Here is an 18,264-nt window from a genome sequence, read left to right on the forward strand (position 1 = left end):
GCATATGAATCCCTTAAAGTCAGCCACACCAACCCTGACAAAAAGGGTAGTCATTTTGTATTTTAAGACAAAATGCCAGAGGGTTTTAACAAATCATTGCTGTCCAAAAACTGCACACCTAGTAAATTGCAGATTTCACAGGAAAGCCACTGTTATTAGACTGTCTGGCTGTCTTGTTCAGAGCCCTTTATGTCCACAGCCAGGTCTTGACTTGTATGAAACTGCACTACCTTCCATTTCCTACAGAGGGTAGCATACTCCAAGTCTACAGCTGCACTACTGCTGCTCAGATCTGGGACAGGACAATATGTTCTGTACATTAAACCTGCAGAGGTGCTTGTGTATTTTTTGCATCTATCAACATGTATTTAATGTGGCTGCATTAATTTAATGATGTGTGTCAGCTACAGTATGAGCATGCACTGTCTGGGGTGTATGCCATGTTATGCACTCACTCTATGGTCTGCTCTTATTTTCTTCCTGTTGTCTCTCCAGGTGTCTATAGATTTGAAGCTGATAGATGGCACCCCTTTGAAAAGTGCACCCCCTCTTCACCTATAGTGAATATGGGCTGATTTCGGAGACAGCCTCTGTGTTAAGTTTTGCTCCATTAGACAACATGGAATGTCAAAGAGGATGATGCAAGTCATTACCAATAGTAATGAGTTAATCTATGCTAGCCAAACAGCCAAGTCCCATATTGTACCCTAATGCCCCCCATTTTGACAAATAAATGTCCGGTTGGCCAAAAACGTTCTCTGGCTGTTTAATATGAAATATTCCAGTCAAGGTGCACCATATGACCATTCTAGGCACTTTATGTAAGCCTATAATACTGTGAATACCCTCCATTCCCACATACAGTATACACACACTCCATATGATGTGATAAATTGTAATTACATGCATGCAATCATAACCTTTTAAGTAAACAATTAGTGGTTATTACTTATTAAAGATGGCTCTTTAATTGCTTCAGTCATTAGCCTTTGAATGGATGAAATTACAAAATGTACCCTTAATGTTCCCGTGCTAGTAAAGTCTTATCAAACTCCCTGTTAAAAGACACCAGACTACAGACACCAGAATACAAGGAATTACATCTACTCTGTTATAGGTTGCTGAGGGAGGACCCCCAGAACCACCGCCCCACCCACATATTTCATTGTTTTTCCTTCCATGATTGTAATTATTAACTGATGAATAGAATTCTGAAAAGTTTACAGCCCTGCATGGGCCAAAAACTTAAAGCAATTTAAGTCTCGACACCCAGACTAAGCAGAGAACAACAGCTGATTATAAAGTTAATTAGGATAAGCAATCTGCAAAAAGAAGAATGGGTCTAATGTGATAAACGGCTACCATGTCTACAAATGCACCAGGATTATAAAGTCCAGTACATCGTCGTCATTTGGTTCCTGTCTCTCTGACAGGGCGACAGCTCAGCATCCGATGAGAGGCCAATAAACCCCTGTTAGGGCAAGAAGAGAAGAGTGAGCCCACTTAAATTTACTTACAGTAGTACTATTAGGTGTTTCTGCTCTACTGAGAAAAGATACAGTATGATTAGATCAAATGCAATGACCCCTAGGACATTTGTCTGTGACACATGGCGTCTGCTGTATAAAAATACAAATAACGTAAACGCATTGATAGATACAGCTACATACCGTCCGAAATGATAGGCCTGTTGTACAAATAGGAGAGGGGCGGTACAGAAAGTTAAGTAAGAGAAGAGGGGAGGAATGGCATGCAACATAGGCCCTTGGGCCGAAACTGAACTCAGGATGTTGTGGTCATGTTCTTCAAACATCAACTGATTGACCCACTGAATTGACCCACAATTCACTTCATTCTCCTTTTTACTCAAATCTGTCCGAACGCAAATCTGCCCTTTCGCATCACATTTATGACTGTCCAGGCATGAATTAACCACTCTCAACCTGGCATCCCTATTTTGTGCATGTTAGGCAAAAGATTTCCAGAATTTAACAAAGATTTCTGCATTTCCACAATTTTCAAAAATACAAGATTTCAAGCTTGAGCTTGTGAGCTTGTAGATCTGCTATTTTCGCTATTAGTCGTAGGACACAGTGTACAGTATATGGCTTAAGTGGTTAAAACATGTATAGAGAGGAGATGCGAACCAGAACGTTTGTGTTTACCTTGACTTGCATTCCATGTGCGCATGTATCTTTTGGAGGTGTGTGCATGTGTGAGAGAGAAAAAGGTAGAGATTCTAAAAGAGGATACAAACCTCCTGTATCTTCAGAACAGGGTTGACCAACTTTGCATACGGCTTGCTGGGTAAAACAAACCCACTGGCCAGTTTTTCTAAAACAGACAATTACAGGTCATGTCAAATATAGAGTTAAAAGCACAATGTAAAAAGGCGTACTCATATATGGGATAATACTTGTGTGCAGATAGTGTTCTGGTATTGCAGCTTCCTTTAACAGGTCTTTGTAACAGTGATGGTATAGTCCCTCAACTAAGCCCAGTAGAAACATCATGTAATACATAGTTCTGACTAGACGCCCCAGTAATTCCGATCTCCCTGAATCAGTATTGTTTTATTGACTATGACTAGCAAACCTCCATTTAACTTACAAACAGAGACCATACACCAAGGTTACAGTATACATAGCATGCTACTATGAACACAATTTTATTTAAAGTCTATTTAGTAAAGGTAAGACTCACCATTCACTTGAGTCAAGAAAGGCATTAGAACCATCTTGGCAAGGTTTTCCAACACAGCTGTCTGTAAGGTGACATTAAGTTACACTCACTATTTAAAACAACTCAATCTATGTGCTGTAGTTACAGTTTAGCCCTGCTTTCAGGATCTATTTGGATTGTGATGTATTTCTGACAAACCTGAAATGGTCCCACTTCACTTGATGCCAGTGTCAAGTTTAAACTGCGTTTGCAAAAAGACAGCAGTGTTACTGTGAGCATGTGAAAAGACTCAAATATAGACTCAAAATGTAAAAGATTTTGCCATGTTGTTGCTTACCTGTCCATTGCTATGGAGCCCTTGAGTTTCCCACTGTCGATCCATGCCTTACCACTGAATTCAGAGTCCTGCAAATGAAATGAACAGAAGTTTGCATTAAATGATCCACGGAAGATCATACAGTATTGTTTATGTTGTAGACCACTCTATATAATCACATGAACACCATCTTCTTCAAAATATGTACTCTAATCTGTATCAGGCCAACTTCAGGTGTGTGTGTGTGCGACTGTGCGCGCGCGCGCGCCCCCCCGCCCGCCCCTGTTATCTGCCCACTGTGTGTACATGCGTTCCTTTGTGTGTTTGTGTGTGCATGCGTTCCTGCATGCGTGTGTGCGCACGCATGCGTGCCTGTTATCTGCCCACTGTAACTGCTGTGCTTTGAATGACAATGTGCTTTCCATTCTTATGTGGTTAATAAGGATAAGGACATGGCTGCAACCTAGAGGTGTGTATAGCTGAGCCATGTGGCTCATGGGCTTTCATTTGTGATATCCGCTAGTGTTTTTCATTTCAAGTTTGTTTTAACGTTTTCAGGACCCTCTGGTGGACAAATAATCATTACAAACTAGGTTTTACATCACTTCAAAGCTTGACAAAAAAGACAACATTTTCATTAATTTCAATCACACATAATGCGTGAGTACTCACAACATTGAGTGTGAACAGCGGGGTACGGGTTGCATTGAGCTGGATTGCAGAGGCCTTAATAGTCCAGTTTAACAGGTCCAGTTTAATAGAGCCAGGGTGGAAAGTGAAGCTGGGTGACTCCCTTGCCTGCACTTGCAGTTCCATCAGTAGACCTGGAAACAGCTTGGGAAGCTAGGTAAACAATAAACAACAGCATTTTACAGTTTTGACAGTTGTTGGAAACATCCACCATGCTGGAGAATTGACAGCGAGGGAGATGCCTTTTACAGTATAAAGGGTTGTTTACACCAAGCACTATTGCTAAATCTCAGTACGTCTGTACAGCCGTCTGTAGTTCACGTATGTCTTCCTACAGTAATAATACAACATTGATAATTAGAGTTCTGGTGTAAGCAGTATTATTTATCCCCCCAAATGTAGATTATTGTCAGTGATGAGCAGCATACATACAAAATAACAGTTTTATGTATAATTCTGGTTTGTTTTGTTAGTTTTCTTCTAGTTTAGCAGCTCATGTCAAAATTGTTTACTGTCCCATTTAATGAGTCCGGTCAATAAGTTCTACTAACAGATACAATGTCTTACCTGAGGAATGAGTAGCCCAAAGGAGCTGGTGTTGAGGTGGAAAGGACAGCTGGGAGGTAACTGAGATGGATGGTAAAGAAACGGCTGAGGTAAAGCATGTTGCTGTAACTTCAGACGGAAACATGCAGTGGTGGAAGAAGTACTCAGATATTTTACTTAAGTAAAAGTAGCAATACCACAATGTAAAAATACTAATCATTTTTACTAAGTAAAAGGCCTGTATTCAAAAATGTACTTGAGTCAAAATATGAAAGTATTGGCATCAAAATATACTTAACCATCTTTAGCATGCCTATTCTGGGGGGAACATGCACCAAAAATAATTTGACAAAATGTTTTGTTTTTGAAAATAGCTTATCTACAAGCATACAACACCTCACACATCATGACACGTTATGAGCTTGTAGATCAGCTATTTTTGAAAGCCAAAGTGGTCAATGTGTGTTTTATAATAATAATATAATATTTGCCTCTGAGATGTGGTGGAGTAGAGGTATGAAACATTCGAAAATTGAAACACTGACTTAAAGTAAAAGTACCTCAAACTTGTACTTAAATAGAGTACTTGAGTAAATGTACATAGTTACTTTCCACCACTGCACATGCACTTCAAATAAAATGACTGTTGGTCTTGAGGAATGGATAGATGGATTGATTGACAGATGGTCAAATGGATGGATGGAAAGATAATGGGTGGATTGCTTGTTTACATAATTATTGATTCCTTGAAGGACTGACTGTCCACCAAGGCCTTAATCAAACTAGCCAATAGCCATGGAACAGCTGTTGGTTGGTTCATATGATCTTCTGCCAACTAACTAAGTTAGCTGTCACTAATCGGTTTAGCATAAAATAGCTATAACTAATGATGGAAGGATGAGAGAAGTCTACCAGATAATTTCCTTAGTATGTTTTTTTCCTGAATTCTTAATAACTACAGGACATTATAGCTAGCTAGCTGGCTAAGCCTTTGGACATACCGTCTAGAACAGGGTTTACCTGTATGTACTGTATGTATAATATCTGTGTAAATATGTCTCTTCAAAAGTAGATTCTGCAACATGAGGAGTGTTAAAGTTGGATTGGAATTGAAAATCTATGCATGTAAAAAGTTATTTTCAGAGTGTCATTGAACATTGTTCATGTGAAGCACTTTGCACTCCCATTTAAATTTTCTAATTTTCTAATTCTAAGACATTCACACAAGCAGCCAGCCCTGTATAGTTTGGTTTTAGTGGGATTTGCATTGGGATTTGTGAGGCTTCATTCACAAACAGAAAATTGCTATCGATAGTTCAAGAGTGGACAGGGAGGCCACGCCATTGCTGGATGCAACTGCACGTCTTGTTGGTATGTTTCCCATCATGCATCATTCCTGTAACTAACACATGCATGATTAAATGCAGGGTTATCTGTTATGCATCTCTAATGCATCTATTCTCTATGACTGCAGTTAGTTATTGTTAACTGTAACACGGACAGTTGTGACCAATCATCAAGTCCACATTAAACGCTGAAATGAGGATTGGAAAAAACTAAAAGACTGTCATGTTTTTAATGTCATACCAGGAGACACAAACAAGCACTACTCAGCACCATGGACAGCTCACAGCTCCTGTGGTTTAGAACTCACCTGTCCACCGTACTACTCAGCACCATGGACAGTTCATGTGGTTCAGTGTGCTACTCAACACCATAGTAGTGCAGCGGCTAAAAGCAATATTTTGGGAGAATCGTTCACTTGGTGATACAAGCGTGAAACTTGGTACAGATCATCTTTAGAGGTCATTTATCGATTTTTTTAATCGAGCCACTTGAAAATCAAAGATGGCGGCCATTTTTCAAGATGGCCGACATCTTAGTGGGCAGTTAAGTGATATGATGGTTTATTTGGTGATACAAGCATGAAAATCGGCATGAGCAGTCTCTGTGGGTCACTTGAAAATAGGCCACCCACAGCTACTTGAAATTTCAAGATGGCGGCCATTTTTCAAGATGGCCAACACTTTAGTGGAGCAATTAAGTTATATAATGGTTTATTTGGTGATACAAGCATTAAATTTGGCATGAGCAGTCTCTAAGGGTTGCTTGACAAGAAAACACTCCCAGCCACTTTACATTTCTATTTTCAAGATGGCCGCCCCCTGGATCCTCAAAAGATACATTTTCTCATAGAAATGTATGTTTTTTTTCATTAAGGACGATTATACGATTATTATTATTATGCTAAAGAACAACTTTTAACACATCACAATATAGTTGTGTTGATTTGTTGATCATAGATAGATTAGATAAGAGTGAATATCTGCACTACCAGGGCACACTGGTGATATATCACTGCTGTTAAACTCAGAGTGGGGTTCAATGTCAGCTAATTGAAAGTTGGTATCCCAAATGCTGTCTAATTTACCCCAAAACAGTTAGATAGCCGCACCTGAATTGACAGGTTGTGCCAGCACGGGAGAGCCGAGCCAAGGTTAATGGGGTTTTAGTTAACCGGATGGTGTACAGATCGCTCAGGATTTAAATGGCATTGGATGAACGATCGAACTAAGTGTAGGGTTAAGGCATGAACTTAGTTGTATCCCATACATCAAAGTGCTTGGTAAAAGGTGGTAAAAGGATAAACCCTCGGCCTCTGCCTATGCTGCAGACATGGCAGAAGCCATCATAACAGTTGTGAAAACTAACTGGGACAGATGTTTAATTTTTCAGCAGGTCACCAAGGAAAAACTCATTCAGCCGAGTTTATTCAACAGAGAGCACGATCGTACTGGTTATGATACCATTGCAAGAAATGTTCCATTATTTCATAAGATCAATGCTCTGCCTATCTTACTTAGTCCAACCCGACTAGATGAAGGTGATGGCATAGAAAGCACATCGACAAGAAACAGAGCAAAATATAATTCAAGCTGTAAACTTAGGTTCAACAACACAGAGCTGGAAAGGGCCCAAAAGAGAGCATCTACATCTGCTGGAGACACTGAAGATACCAAAGATATCCATGTCAAGAGGCCAATAAGATCTAATGTATGACCGGTCCAGCGATGTCACAACTGTGAACGAGGCCAGGCTTGATCTCTTTGCCAGAAAGCAAAGACAATATGACTTGATCCCACCAACTCAAGCAGCACTCAAAGAGCATGCCAAACATGCTTCTTATGAGGCTGGATACGTGTGGGGACAGGCATTGAAGCGACATCCACAAATGCCGAGCCCATCTGACTGGGGATGGGTGGAACAGGACGAGAAGTGGAAAGTCTTCTGGACTCCACTTCCACCTATTGCGGAGAGTTGTTGGGAGTTGACCAAATGTGGGTGCTCCAAGGCATGTACTGGAAGGTGTAACTGCTTCAGATATGGACTCAGTTTCACATGCCTATGTAGTTGCCCCTGCTAGAACCTATTTGCATGTTTATTTTGCCAGAGTTATTCCCTGTTGTCCTCTGTGTTTTCAAGTGGAGGCCTATGGCTCGGCTTCCCCTCGTCACATCGACGCATCATGTTTTACTTTTTATCTAGTCTATTACTGTGTAATTTTCAGTTGTTACTTTGTAACATTGCTTCCACTGCCTTCCACTGCCATATCTAACAGTGAAGCACATTTTCAGTTTAGTTCCTTAGTATCGTTTGTCATGGTTCCGTGGCTATTGCCATTCAGTATTAGCCATTACTCATAATTTTGGAGCACTGTCCGTTCAGCACCACAACTGTGCTTATCAGCACCACAACTGTGCTAATTTATTCATCTTATTTTTTGTATCCCCACCCCTTAGTATTTATTTGACACATGTAATGGCTGTTAGTTTAAAAAAAACAATATATATATATATATATATATATATATCCTCCCTTGTGACTGTTACCTTGTCGTGGTAAGGGAGCTTGTTTAGGCCTACCTCAGTGAACCCTGAGAGCTATGCCGGTGGCAGGCAACTCCTGACAGGTCTTACCAAACTGGACAGGTCGTGGGCGAGGAGTCAGACAAAACACAGTCAAACAACCTCTCTTGACAGAGCTTTTTGAGGAACCCAATACATTTCTATGAGAAAAGGTATCATTTAAAGATTGACATCTTGAAATTTCAAGTGGCTGTGGGCGGTTTCTTGTCAAATGACCTTTTGAGACGGCTCATGGCAATTTTCATGCTTGTATCACCAACTAAATGATTTCTTAAGCTTAACTAGTCCACTAAGGTGGTGGCCATCTTGAAAAATGGCCGCCATCTTGACATTTCAAGTAGCTGTGGGTGGCTTATTGTCAAGTGACCCACAGAGACTGCTCATGCCAATTTTCATGCTTGTATCACCAAATGAACCATTATATAACTTAAATGCTCCACTAAAGTGTTGGCCATCTTGAAAAATGGCCGCCATCTTGAAATTTCAAGTAGCTGTGGGTGGCCTATTGTCAAGTGACCCACAGAGACTGCTCATGCCAATTTTCATGCTTGTATCACCAAATAAACCATCATATCACTTAACTGCCCACTAAGGTATCGGCCATCTTGAAAAATGGCCGCCATCTTGGATTTTTGAGTGGCTCGATTAAAAAAGTCAAAGAGTTGACCTAAAGGAATGTTCATGCCAATTTTCACGCTTGTATCACAAAGTGAACGATTGTTCCTACTATCCGCTCTACTATAGATATATATAAAGGCTAGATGACTCACCCGCGCTGCTGGCCAATGGAGTACGACGTAGCCACATGGCGGCCATCTTGGGACGGTCATTCATAACATTATGTCTATGGTGCATATACTTTGAAATAACCATAGCGTGCTCAATTTTCATCGGATTTTCAAACGGTTTGGTGTGTTGTAAACACCAAAGATGTATTTATGATACTGCATATTTAATGTTATTTAAAAAAATATATATGATTATAATTATAAGTATGCAGTATCATAACTACATCTTTGGTGTTTACAAAACACCAAACCGTTTGAAAATCGGATGAAAATTGAGCACGCTATGGTTATTTCAAAGTACATGCACCATAGACATAATGTTATGAATGACTGTTGCAAGATGGCCGCGGTTGAGCTACGCTTGCGACGCCCCCTTGAGCCATCTAGCCTTTATATATATATATATATATCTATGCTCAGCACCATTGACAGCTCACGGCTCCTGTGTTGCAGAACCAAAGACAGAGCTCACCTGTCCACAGCACCACTCAGTACCATGAACAGCTCCACTCTGCTCAAACTTAGCATTGCAGCCCACAGTTTACTGTATTATTGTGACATAAAAAAGCCCCATCCTCTGCAAATTAGATTGTAATATTTTGTGTGTTTATGTGTGTGCGCGTGCGTGCGGTAGTGTACAATAAATGGGCATTGATTTATTGTTCACACTATTGGCTGTTGGATATTAAATGTGAAGTGTAGAACTTATGAGGTTGCTGCAGGCAGCTCTTGTGTGTCACACAAACTCAAGGTGGCCACAACATGTTTCATCCCCACCTGTCATTTATGCTGGTCTCCCCCACTCGTGCGTACACACACACACACACACACACACACACACACACACAAATAATGATTCTAGTTGTTAAAAATACTTAAGTATTCAAAAGTGCAAAGTACATGTTCTTTTTAATACCAATGCATTGCTGTATAAATAGAAATTTTCCCAAATAATTTAAAGCTTTTCTTGAAATTTTCATCCATCCACCCATCTGTCTGTATGTATATATCCTCCCAATCATCCGTCCATACTCACCATGCTGTCGTTGATGACGACCTGCAGTCGTCCAGCTGAGTAGTAGCCATAGGAGGCAGTGTTGGCTGTGAACTCAGATAGGCCAACTGACAGCATGTAGGCTTGCTGCTCTGGTAGTGTAAATGGCTGAGCCTTGAAGGGAGGGTTCTCACGGTGTTTGATACTGTAGAACTCTCCCTTTAATTAACAAGGCATGTGCATCAGGTACATATAAGGTTTGAAAACATGGTCATGATCATAATCCCAAAACTTTAATGCAAGGTGCCAGGCCTACTGGTAGTGAATGGCCTCTAGCCGGATTTTCAAGACAGCATAGTGTGAGTAGTAATAACTGTAGTAGGGCTGAACAGTTCTGCGTTCTCCAATATGAGTGATATAATGTACAATATGTAAAATACAATATCGAGACACTGAAAGCATTCATGTTGTTAATGATGTGGTACTTGTACATTTGCACATAATATGTGCAAGAATAATAGGATGGGTAAATGCAGAGCATTGTAAAACATGGAGTGAGAGAATGCCAGGGAGTTTCTATTAAAGATCACAGCACTCAGCCGTATAGATAAAACATCAATATTGATGTTGTCGATAAACTGTTTTACTTGTAACTGTATGTTATAATAGGTATATGTTAGGTATAGTAACCATGGTGTCCAAGCTTCAGTTATATGCCTAACAAGTAGATATGAAATTGAAATGTGTCTGAAATAGCTTGAGGGAGCTCAAACCTGGCCATGCAGAGAGGAAAGGAAGTTGCTAGAACATGCAAATGGAACAGAGCTCAACCATCTTAACCATCAACTCTCTGTATTAGTGAGATATCTTTACCTTTAGATCAAGTCTCAGACTTGAAGTATTCATGAGAGGTAAGTCGGTGAGAGCCATGTCCACAGCCAGATCTTGATTCACCTTGAATGAGACTGTAAATAAGCAGAAAAGAACAGAACAGAATGCAACTGAATACAAATTGTGCATAGGTGAAAAGTACTCATACAGTATATTGAATGCCATTTGCTTCACTACCATTAATATCCTGTAGATGGTGCTCCAAGTCCACAATGTGCTGCTTTACTGCTGGGCAGATCTGGGACAGAATAATCATTCACCCAATGTACATTAAATCAGATTTAGCATTTATCAACATTTATTTAATGTGGTTGCATTTATTTCATTTGTCAGCTGTGAGAATGTAGTCAGGTTTTACTGCGCTTTTTAAAAAAAAATCCCTGTTGTCTCTTCAGGTGTCTATAGTGTAGTATGGTGGCTTGTGTTCACTTGATTGAATACCACCCGAGGATAAGTCTTGCTGTTCAACATGAAAGTATACACCATTCAAAACTGACCAAACTCTGACCTATATACTACATATATATAGGTTTTTTTAATGGGGGGGCTTTCCTGCTTTTATTTGATAGTACAGTGGAGATTGACAGGAAACAGGGAGAGAGTCATGCAGCAAGGGTCCGCCTGGCTCGGGAATTGAACCTATAGCATCAGAACCTATGGTATGCACCCTAACCACTCGGCCATCATCTCCCCCCATATATTGAATCAAAATGGAATTCATGGGTCAGTACTCACTTTCTTTTCTATTTCGCCTCTGATTTTATTAAGGTCCACAATATGCCGGACAACCCAACTATGCATGACAGAGAGGAAAGGTTTATACATGTGACATTAGTATGATTTCTAGGAAGACACACTCTTATTTATTGATATGGTATGCATGTCTGTCTATCCAGCCTTTTTACCTGGTCCGACCATAGAAGGCCATTTTTGCACCTCCAACGGTAGCATTGCAGCTTACGCTGGAGATGTTGAGGCGTCCATCAGCATCCCTCCCCAACTCAGCTATAGAGGTCACATCCAGATTAAATACTGCCAGCTTGAATGGTCCACCGAGAAGACTGGAAATGCACATAAACCAACACATATCAACAGGCTGGCTAGACCTTTGATGGTAAGTAAGCACATTAGATTTATACCGTCAGCATCCATTTTGAAATTACACTTAACCATATGAAACCTAGTATGCCTATTTTGGTGCGAACATTCTGTGAAAATGGCATATCTAAAAGCTCAAGCTTATAGATAGGCTATTTTGGTTAGGAATTTGGTGTGATGGGGAAAAAAGAAGGGGATCAAAGATAACCCCTGCCCTGGGGGATCCTGGTCAACTAAGTATATCCTTTTGGCTTTAAGTGGTTAAGAAGTAAAAGAGGCAATTATGAAGGTAATTTTTAATTATTTTCGAAATGCAGATTTCCTTGCACATAAATATTATACATATGTTATGTAATGATTTTGGTGCATGCATAAATGCCAGAGCAACATAGGCAAGCCAACGCAACCTGATTATTATGATTACTTACAGATAATGATAGCGCATCGACCAATAGCCTTTTAGAGCGACACTAAGGCCAGAGAGGGAAGCCTTGAATCCTGTGACATCCTTGTAGAACTCTATAGATGGTTCTGGAAAATCACACTGAGTCACAGTGGTGCTGGGGAGTGGGGAGAGATCAAAAGACAGGTTTAAAGAGGTGTTGTGATTCAACATTTGTGTTGCTGTCATTTTTTTATGCAGTACTGCGCTCTTTGATATTTTGCAGGGGTGCTCAATGTTTTTCAGGCCAAGGACCCCTTAGCCGAGAGAGAGAGATGACCCCGGGACCCCGGCTATATTGGATACAATTGTGTTGCCATTGAACTTGGGTTGTCTTCAAGTGGTGCTGCAGCTTCGATTTTGTTTCTTTGACAGCAATATGCAGCACAAATGTTTTTTGTTTGTTTACACTTGTTGAATTTAGGTTCATGTGTGTTTTCAGACAATTACTTTAAATAAATAAATCTATTTATTAATGAATTAATAAATGTTGTTACGACCTTGAGGTCCTATTATATCATATATATATTTGGTAGACCCCAAGTAAATCTGAGGACTCCCGGACATCCTGTTGAAGACCCATGAATGACTCATACTGTCTGTGGCTAGAAATCTAATTATGTGCCATGGTATGCAGCTTTTTCCAACTCAAACACGATCTTAGCTGATTTCCCACACTGTCTGGAATTACATACTCCAGGCCCTGCAGCCAGGGTGAGATTTTCAAACATTTTCACATATAATGACATGCCAATTGTTTTTTAAATAGCCAATCTTACCGCTCACAACACGTCAGGAGCTTGTAGATTTACCATTTTGAAAAGAGAACTTTTGGAACATTTTGGAACATTTTTGCCTAATGACAGGTCCAAAATAGGGACACCATGAGGGTTAAAGTGGCTAAAAGGATCCCTGGCTAATAAGTCTTATATGCCTTAATACATCATAATTGCCCTCTATAACTAAAATTATGAATTGAAAACAAAACACATTGTATTTATTTCAGTAACACTCAAAGGGGACAACGCCAGTCGCAAGTTGATGATGTCATTTGATCGCAAGTTGATGATGTCCATCTGTGGTCCAGCCCATGGCATGTATGGAATACATGTGCAAATAAAACATATTTAGAATATTGTTTTGATGCTCATATTAACCTTAGGAAGCATTAAGTTGTTTTTTATTAGCACATGCATTCCATAAATTCCATAGGGTTGGACCACACATGGACAAATGACATCATCAACTTGCGACAGGCATTGTCCCCCTTGAGTAAAAGATTAACTATTTCTAAAATAAATACAATTATATATTATATTAGGCATATTAGGCGTATTAGCCAGGGATCCTTTTAGCACTTGCCACCAGCCTAATACCAGCCACTTTGGCAGGTAACCTATCATTTCATTTTCAGGCCATTTTCTGTGAATGTACACCACTAAATGACTTACTGTTCAGTGGAAGTGAAACTTAAATATGGCTTTGGGGCATAAAGTGAGAAGCAACTCTTGCTTAGAGGTATAGAGCTGTATATACTTCCCCATTTGACAAGAAGCAGGAACTTCAGAATAGCCAATAACACATAACGTTGGGTAGAACTCAATTTCTTTCTCCGTATACTGTAGGAACTTAAACTTTGACATGAAACTAGAACTTGTTTCATTCCAGAATGTGAGCTCAAAAAGTGTTTCACAGTAGCTCTAAAGTCCATCTGGGATTTCAGTTTGATTGTTGAGCTATAGTGACCCATGTGATTGGCCAAATACGGTAGATACTGTACAACTATATTATCTGACTTGGCTATTGTTCCAATACATTTTAAACAAATTGCATCCAATAAAAAAAGACCTACTGGACAAGTTGGTATGCTACAGATCCCACAACGGTGTCGATTTGACCCTTGATGGTTGGGAAGGTCATTCCAACCAGCTTCTCCTGCATCCATCCTGCACCTATATGACTCCCTTGGGTATAAAATACAAGGAGAAATGGTAAATAGAACCATTTTGGACTTTTGGAGGTACTGATTATGCTCTCTTCTGAGAGTGAATTCTGCTGCTGTATATTCAAAGGAAGCATAATCAACTCACCCACCCTGGCCTTGACCCAACTCTGTTTGATTTGATCAGTAATCAGGCTATATCTGACCCAATGATGCGTTTTGTTTTATTGGAATGTATGACATTGGACTGAATGGACAAAGTCTACTACCTGTATTTGATATTTGCTTACCATACTGAAGTCCTTTGTTGGTCAAAGTGACTTGTATGGCAGGATTTTCTCCATTACAATAGGTAGCGAGCATCAGCATGAATATCAAGGATGGCAGCATCCTGCAGGTCACCTAGAGTAGAAGGACTGAGCGCTTTCAAAGTCATCACATACTCATTTCATGTGTGTGTGTGTGCGTGCGTGCGTCTCGTTGGATCCAGGCTAGCGAGCCGATTCTCATCTGCATGGTGGAACAAGTCTCAAAAGCACAATTTCGGCACATGAACCAACACAAACTAAGCAGATTCTGCCAATATATCTCAATATATCCCGTCTCATTTTTCCCTGTCTATTTCACCCTGTCATCTTCAAGTCGATTTTTGCTGTATAAATATGCGTATTTTCAGGGTAGATACGACCAAATCACAGTGGACACCCAAGATCAATAAAGGTCCGTGTACACCCTTTAGTGTTTCTAATTTGTGCCCTTTGTTCTAGTGAATGGAATCAACTACAATTACATTGTAGACAATTGTGTGCTTACAATTTTGTGACAACAGTTTGCAGAAGGCCATTTAATGTGTGGCATTCCAATTCAATCAGGTGTTTGATACGGTTAGGGTCAGATATGCAGGCCACACAAGTTCTTCCTCACTGATCATCATCTCACCAAACCTTATCATTCTTAAACAGGAAGAACCATCTGCAGACTGTTGTGCCAAAATTGGAAGCAAACAATCTGTAGAATGTCTGAATTTTAGCTGATAAGATAAGCACTCACTGGAAGCACACACACACACACACACACACACACACACACACACACACACAGTCCCCCATTCAGGGACAAGCAACTAATGAAGATGATTAACAACATTTTGACTTTTACAAAATGCACTAGACATGGTGTGTGCACATCTCCAAAACAGTTTTTAGCAAATGCTACAGATGCAAACAAAAAAAGCTAATGAAATGCTTATTCACAGCTTTCCAACATTCGTCAAAGACTTTACCATTTGAATATTTGGATTTATATCATGCCCAGATGGATAATGGCCAAATTTGTCTGCTTAAGTTCAGCATCACTCCAAAATAGGCTATTATTTTCTATATTTAAAGCACTGAAGTCATTTGATTTAATACAAAAACAACAACACACAGGCCTATATAGGCTACACCGAGATACAGAAACAATCTGGTTAGTCTGAAATGAAATAAAAAACATATTTACCAGGCTTTCTGTCAAGTCCAAGTGAATGTCGTTTGATCTTGAGAGCCTGGTGTGTGACCCAACTTCCCTCTTGGACATGATTTATATGCTGTAGACTTTGGTCTCCTGACTGTTTTGACTGCAGAAGTGAAACTCGCCTACACAGTCAAATCATTTCAGGTCCATTTTGTACACTTTAGGAGTTAAATTAACACTCAGAATTTTACAGTGTGCTCCATAATAAGAACGCCTCAAGAGAGCAGTATCATTCAGCACACAGCTGAGCTGAATGTGTCTGATTTTGGGATGGGTGTAGCTACAATCACGAGTGTTTAATTATCGTCGCACAAGAGCTACTTCTTCTCTGTCTTCTGAACTGAACACCCAGCCTGGTTGGAACACCGTAAAGAACACATGATGGAATTCATGAAGAGACTTTAAGCGTCACGTGTGACATGCAGTCTTCTACACCGGTGGTTCTCAACCTGTGGGTCGGGGCCTATGGTCGGGACCCAATTTCACCCAAATAATGTTGGGGGGGTCCCCACTCCCCAGTGGACAGTGATGTGACAATTTAAGGACTTTTGCCTAATACCAAAATAAATAAATAAATGAAAAAAGACCATTACTGCATCAAAAGTAATTAACAAACTATAGCCTACTATAAAAACTGGTCAAACATTGGCCAAATTGTCAAATGATATAAGAGGCAAAAAATGTGAAAATAGGCGATCTATAAGCTCACAACCACTTGCAATTCATGGCATTGTGAGCTTGTAGATTGGCTATTTTCACAATATTTATCTTTGGAACCGGGTCAAACAAAATGTCATGCTTATTAGGATGGGGGGGGGGGGGGGTCCCCAATTCAAATACCTTTATTTTGGGGGGTCACGGCCTGAAAAAGTTGGGAACCACTGACCCAAAAAAAAAAGAAGAAAGAAAGAGAAGAAGAAGAAGAAGAAGGGAGTTGGCGGCTGGTGTGAGTCATTCCTCATAATGCCTATCACGAGAAAGTCTGCAGTTTCTATTTCATTAGCACGCAATATTTTTTTTTCTTTTTTTAAAAAAAAGGGAAGGTAAACAACCCGTGAATTAAATTTCAACAGAACGGAAACTTTTTCAATCAAAAGAAAAACGAAAAAAAAACAGCAATATAAATACAAAATAGGGGTTGTTTTTCGTGTGTGTTTTTTTTTTTTTACATAATTAGGCTATACCTTGGGGGAAGTCAAAGACAAAAGATCTCAAACCATCATTCACTGCTTCCATTTAACGGTCAAAGACACTTAAGAATCGCCAGCCATAAATTAGCCTATTTGATTTATTAATCCGATATTTCAACAAGTACTCTTTTTTTCTTCTCACACAGCATGATTAATTCCATTAAAGCACACCGAACAATTTCAACAGGAAGAGAATATTAACGGACAAACGGTTTTCATAGAACACACATATAGGACCCACTTGCTTTCACTTGAATTCACTTCATCCCTATAATGACATTTGAAACACCAAGAAAACAAATGTTCCAACGAGGACCACATATAGACTTTACAATCGAAGAAAAAAGCAAATACCAATTAATTTTGTTCAAACAGCTACACTGAAGTTATTCATGGTTAACTATATTCCACAGAGCACCATCTGATATAACGAGTAGGGCAGGCCTATTTTGTATAATGTCTCTGTACTCAGATAAATGATATATTTCTAGCAGCTCAAAACCCAATACTGACATATTCAAACCATTATTTTATTACATAATATGTCATTCCCTGGATATAAACACATACACACTCACATTTAGACCCATTTGCGGACATTTACACAGTAACTGCGTTAACCTTGTTGACTGGCCCGTTAATGATCGTCGTGGTCTGTAAGAAGGCTTACAGTAGGCCTACACTATATAGCCTATACTGTACATGTATTGTTGTAAAGTCTCTTATTGCACATAATCACGAAGGCAAAAACAATGAAGAAAAAAAAATAATGTAACACTCGTAATCCTCATGATCTTCTGTGGCAAGTGGTCGGTCAACACCAGGATGATGATGCTGTGCGATCATGTGCCAAGTGAGAGTATAGTCAATTATGACATCACCATTCAATGTGAGGGTTTAGAGCAGTGCTTTTCAACGCTTTTCATATTAAGGTCCATTATTTTTTCGGCATTTGAGCCACGGACCACCATTTTAAGACCCCAAACTTGGAATATTTTGTTGTCGTATACAACACGGTGTATTGATGTGGCAATAGGAGAGATAACAGGCGAACATTGATCAAAAATAACAATTCTTCTACATTCTCTAATTGTGTAGACTTCTTGTAAATTAAGTAGGCTAATGCAGATGTTTAACAATAATTCAACTCTTGAGAGCGTAAAATGAAACCAAATGGACCCATATGGGTCCATTTGGTTTCATTTTACACTCTCAAGAGTTAAAGATCTATAAGGGTCCATTTG

General features: G+C 39.6%; 1 protein-coding gene across 2 annotated transcripts; it reads right to left on the reverse strand.

Moving 5' to 3' along the window:
- Window positions 1-215: 215 nt before the first annotated feature.
- On the reverse strand, window positions 216-15,944 carry bpifcl (BPI fold containing family C, like). Of its 2 annotated transcripts, none has more exons than XM_080443503.1 (16): window positions 15,816-15,872; window positions 14,606-14,717; window positions 14,226-14,337; window positions 12,360-12,491; window positions 11,739-11,894; window positions 11,569-11,626; window positions 11,011-11,071; window positions 10,816-10,907; window positions 9,985-10,161; window positions 4,256-4,315; window positions 3,671-3,841; window positions 3,020-3,087; window positions 2,881-2,923; window positions 2,704-2,764; window positions 2,258-2,334; window positions 216-1,471 (listed from the first exon to the last, which is right to left on the reverse strand). In XM_080443503.1, the coding sequence occupies exons 2-16, from the start codon at window positions 14,703-14,705 to the stop codon at window positions 1,385-1,387; spliced, it is 1,455 nt and encodes a 484-aa protein (XP_080299629.1). In that variant the 5' UTR covers window positions 14,706-14,717; window positions 15,816-15,872; the 3' UTR covers window positions 216-1,384. The 2 variants fall into 2 exon arrangements, with proteins under 2 accessions (XP_080299629.1, XP_080299628.1); XM_080443502.1 differs by having other exon boundaries at window positions 217-1,471; window positions 14,606-14,731; window positions 15,816-15,944.
- Between the last annotated feature and the right edge of the window lie 2,320 nt (window positions 15,945-18,264).

This window comes from Gymnoscopelus braueri (genome assembly GCF_963280865.1).
Source record: "Gymnoscopelus braueri genome assembly, chromosome: 12".
Taxonomy (NCBI): Eukaryota; Metazoa; Chordata; class Actinopteri; order Myctophiformes; family Myctophidae; genus Gymnoscopelus; species Gymnoscopelus braueri.